This window comes from Suricata suricatta, chromosome 8, assembly GCF_006229205.1.
Source record: "Suricata suricatta isolate VVHF042 chromosome 8, meerkat_22Aug2017_6uvM2_HiC, whole genome shotgun sequence".
In the NCBI taxonomy this organism is placed as follows: domain Eukaryota; kingdom Metazoa; phylum Chordata; class Mammalia; order Carnivora; family Herpestidae; genus Suricata; species Suricata suricatta.
Window position 1 is genome coordinate 32,091,881 of NC_043707.1, and position 4,276 is coordinate 32,096,156.

Sequence of the window (4,276 nt, forward strand, 5' to 3'; positions counted from 1 at the left end):
GCTCAGTCGGTTAAGCCTCCGGCTTCGGCTCAGGTCAGATCTCACGTTCGTGGGTTCGAGCCCCGCGTCAGGCTCTGTGCTGACAGCTAGCTCAGAGCCTGGAGCCTGCTTCCGGTTCTGTGTCTCCTTCTCTCTCTGTCCCTCCCCCTCTCATGCTCTGTCTCTCTCTGTATCAAAAATAAATAAAACATTAAAAAAATTAAAAAAATATATATATACTATGGTTGGGGCACCTGGGTGGTTCAGTCAGTTAAGTGACTGACTTTGGCTCAGGTCAAGATCTCATAACTTGTGAGTTCGAGCCCTGCATCGGGCTCTGTGCTGACAGCTCAGAGCCTGGAACTTGCTTTGGATTTTGTGTCTCCCTCTCTCTCTCTCTCTGCCCCTCTCCTGCTTGTGTGTGTGTGTTCTCTCTCTCTCAAGAATGAATAAGCTTTAAAAAATTAAAAAATATATGCATATGTATATGCATGTGGATATGGATATGGATAGAGTATACTGTGGTCAAACTCACTCATAATATGAGAAACGCATCTTAAAATAGCACAGAAATGGAATGTTGCATCTTTCGGACTGGCGATGATCAAAAGTTGGGTAATATCATGTGATCAGGCCATAAGCAAAAAATTTCTCTCACACCTCGCAGCTGGGAATAAAAACTGGCATAGCCTCTACCAAGGGCAATGTCTCAACAGCTGTCAAAATTACAAATGCACATGGTCTCTGAGCCAACAATCTGACTTCTAAGCATTTATTATTCTATAATTAAGGATGAATGTAAGGGACAGTCATTGTAGCAAAGTTTACATTCAGAAACAATCTAAATGAATGACTTAAATGGCCTTCAGCAGGAGTTTAATTATGGTACATCCATCCACATGATAGAATATAAGCAGTTTCCAAGAGGGAGGCAGGTCTGTTTGCACTAACTTGGAACAAACCAAGATACAAGCAAAAACAAGAGGCAGAAGTACACAGCAACTTAAAAACATCTGTGGGGTTTTTTTTTTAATGTTTTTTATTTATTTTTGAGAGAGAGAGAGACGCACACACAGCATGAGCAGGGGAGGGTCAGAGAGAGAGGGAGACACAGAATCTGAAGCAGGCTCCAGGCTCTGAGCTGGCTGTCAACACAGAGCCCGATGCGGGGCTCGAACCCATGAACCAAGAGACCATGACCTGAACCGAAGTCAGACGCTTAACCGACTGAGCCACCCAGGCACCCCTATGGTTTTTTAAAGCATATCATCCACCTGTCCACTTATACATACAGAAGAAAGTAGATCTCTGTAAGGATACAGAGGTACCAGGTGACAGTGGCTGCCTCTGAAGAGAACTAGGGAGCCAGAGAAGGAGAGGCGGGAGGAAACTTACTTTTATGCACCTTTCGAATTTTGTATCACGTTAATCAAAAGATAAATACAGTAATTTTAAAAATAAACAAAATTGCAGACTGTCTTCTCCAGGTTAACACACTGGATATTGCTTCTCTTTGCTGGAGTGGCAGGAAATCTCCACAATGTAACTAATCCCAGGAGAACAAAGAATATGAATGAAGCACCAGAGCGCTAAGGATCTCACCCCTGCTCAGCAGCACCTTAACTCTCATCCTCTCCTTCCTCATTGCTCTAGCGTCTCCTCTTTCACTCACCTGTTGTCTGCGTTCCTCTAGTTCTCTCTGTATAGTTTCTACCACCGCCACGGCCTCTTCTCCACTTTCTGGGTGATGTTCTCTCACCCAGGTCTGGAACTCTTCTGGCAGGATGGTCAGGAACTGCTCCAGCACCAGCAGCTCCAGGATCTGCTCCTTGGTGTGCAGCTCAGGCCTCAGCCACTCGCAGCAGAGCACTCGGAGCTGGCTCAGGGCCTCCCGGGGGCCTGATGCCTCATGGTACTGGAAGTGCCTGAAGCGCTGGTAAAAAGTTTCAAACATCGGAGGGTTGTATTCTTGCATCCAGGTACAGTCCTCTTCTTCCACCTTCACTATTAGAAGGTCTTCTTGCTCCTGTGAAGTCTCAGTGGGAGGGTCTAAGTCTATAACTTCCCCAGATTCTGTCATTATCATTCCAACTCAGAGGGATGTCTCTCCAGGTTAGCTGTGTCACACAGATCAAATCCGGTTTCTGCTCTTTAAGATCTTCTGAAGGGCAGTTTCACTAGCGCGCAACCTACTGATATATTAGAAAGCAGTATTAGCAAAAAGATGACAAAGAGGTCATCTCTACTAAAGATGACCACTCAACAGAGTAATTTACTTCAAAATATAAACAAGACAAGCCGTCACTGCACCCACAAAATTACTAATAGAAAACATTTCCAATATGTAAAAAATTGTAAAGAAAAGGGGCCCCTGGGTGGCTCAGCGGTTAGGTATCAACTCTTGATTTCAGCTCAGGTCATGATCTCACGGTTGTGAGATGGAGCCTGACGGGCCACTTGGAGCTGAGTGGAGCCTACTTGGGATTCTCTCTCTCTCTCTCTCTCTCTCTCTCTCTGGCCCTCCTCCGGTTTTTCACTCTCCCTCTCTTTCTCAAAAAAAAAAAAACAAGCATTTTTTTTAAAAACGTAAAGAGCAATAAAACCTTGACATCAGGCCTTTCCGAGTACAATTTTAACGGTGAAGAGCACTGAATATATAAATAACATGCCAAGACTTACTAAGTAGTCCAGACGCAGTCTCTCCTTTTCTCTACGAGCCAAACTTAAAACAGGGGTCGAAAATATTACAGTAGTCAAAACAGGTCCTGTCCTCATGTCACAAGAGCATGAAGGGCCGACAAGAGACTTCATTGGTCCCGAAGAGAAGCTGAGTTACAAGCACAGATCGGAACCTGTATTCCTCTGAATCGCCCCTGACCCCATAGATACGGAAAAAGGGCCGGTCAAGGTTAGACACAGGATACCCGTCTGGATACAAAGCCCATTCTCTTTCCTCACGGCACCAGTCCCGGGGAGCTCTCCTGGAAGACCAAGCTCCCGCAGCCAAGATTGGGAAGATGGGTTTCTCCCTAAAAACGGAGAGAAAACCGAAGCCTACACTTCGCAACACTTCCTCGCCGGAAGTAAGCAACTCCAAGCGTTCCCGGTCCAACGGGGTCGAGCCATCAATCCCACCGCCGAAAGCACTTCCGAGTCCTCTCTAGGAATCCCGGAGGTCCTCGCCTCGCAGCGGGCGGGAGCAGCCCGCCCCAGGCCCCGCCCCGGAGAGGCTGTGGGCAAATCCGCAGGGAGTTGGGGCACCTCCTGGGACTGGGCCGTTCTCCGCCCACCGAATCGCAGGTTCTGCGTCATTAGAGCCGGAGTGGAAACGGAGCCAGCTGCTCCCCACCTGTGCCCAAAGCCATTTATACAGCCAGGGCTCCTCCCCTTTCCTTGGGAGTCTGGGCAAAGGACCGGGCCTTAGGTGTCCAGAGTGGTTGCTAAGGCAACAGTTGCTAATGTCTGATTGGCCATGGAACTTGCGCTCCCCACCCCCAACGCTCTGCGCCACTTAGAAGTATGTTCTTCCCTTCCTGAGAACCCGCAACCCTAATTTCTCTTTAATTTTAAATCTTTCGTTTTCTTCACCTGATTCCTCGCCTCTGCCCACACCCGGTCTGCAGACACACCCACCTCTTCACCACCGCGGAGAGCTCACAGGGCCTGTCTCCGACGTCAGACCTGGGAATCCTAGGCGCCTACATCTCCCAGGAAGCCCCGCGCGGGCCACGCCCACTAGCCAATAGGGCCGCGGATCTCTTTGTAGCTTCGGTCTCTAGGGCCTATCAGTGCGGGAGGCAGGGAGGCGTTACCTTGACCGCCTCCTCCCAGAAGAAGGATTGTGGTCGAGAGGGTTGCTTTCCTGGCTAGGGAAGAGTGGCGTCGGGAACCCCTCTTTCCTGTGTAGAAGGAGAGTCGTCCATGCAAGGCTTCTCAACCAGAGGGAAGCCCTTCTTAATAATCTCTCATTTTTGTATCAGGCTTAAATTGACCCTGCAGTATGTTTGGTAGATTGTAGTATTTGCGTGGTTTCACTTTTTACGTTTACATTGCGTACTCACATCTGAACATTGAGCCTTTGGTCCATTCAAAATTATGGTCTAGATCTAACTTGATCTTTTCCCAAGCCATTACCCATATGTCTCAACATTTATGAAAAAGGCTATCTTTACCTCCCATTGATTTGTGATGCTGCCTTTATCATACACTAAATCCCCGTGTTTTGTGGTCTGTTTCTAGATTTTCTATTCTGTCGCATTGGTCGATTTGTCTATGCATGTGATAATATTGAACATTA

General features: G+C 47.6%; 1 protein-coding gene across 7 annotated transcripts in view; it reads right to left on the reverse strand.

Annotated features, from left to right (window-relative positions):
- Window positions 1-3,688, reverse strand: part of ZKSCAN5 (zinc finger with KRAB and SCAN domains 5) — a 25,885-nt gene extending 22,197 nt beyond the window's left edge. Inside the window, exons 1-2 of one of the 7 annotated variants that reach the window (XM_029946853.1) lie at window positions 3,613-3,688; window positions 1,652-2,171 (exon numbers count right to left, since the gene is read on the reverse strand). In XM_029946853.1, coding sequence (XP_029802713.1) covers window positions 1,652-2,065 — 414 coding nt within the window. In that variant the 5' untranslated portion in view covers window positions 2,066-2,171; window positions 3,613-3,688. Of the gene's footprint in view, window positions 1-1,651; window positions 2,172-2,658; window positions 3,358-3,567 lie in introns of those variants that run through there. The other 6 variants (XM_029946856.1, XM_029946855.1, XM_029946858.1 and 3 more) reach the window with 6 other exon arrangements.
- Between the last annotated feature and the right edge of the window lie 588 nt (window positions 3,689-4,276).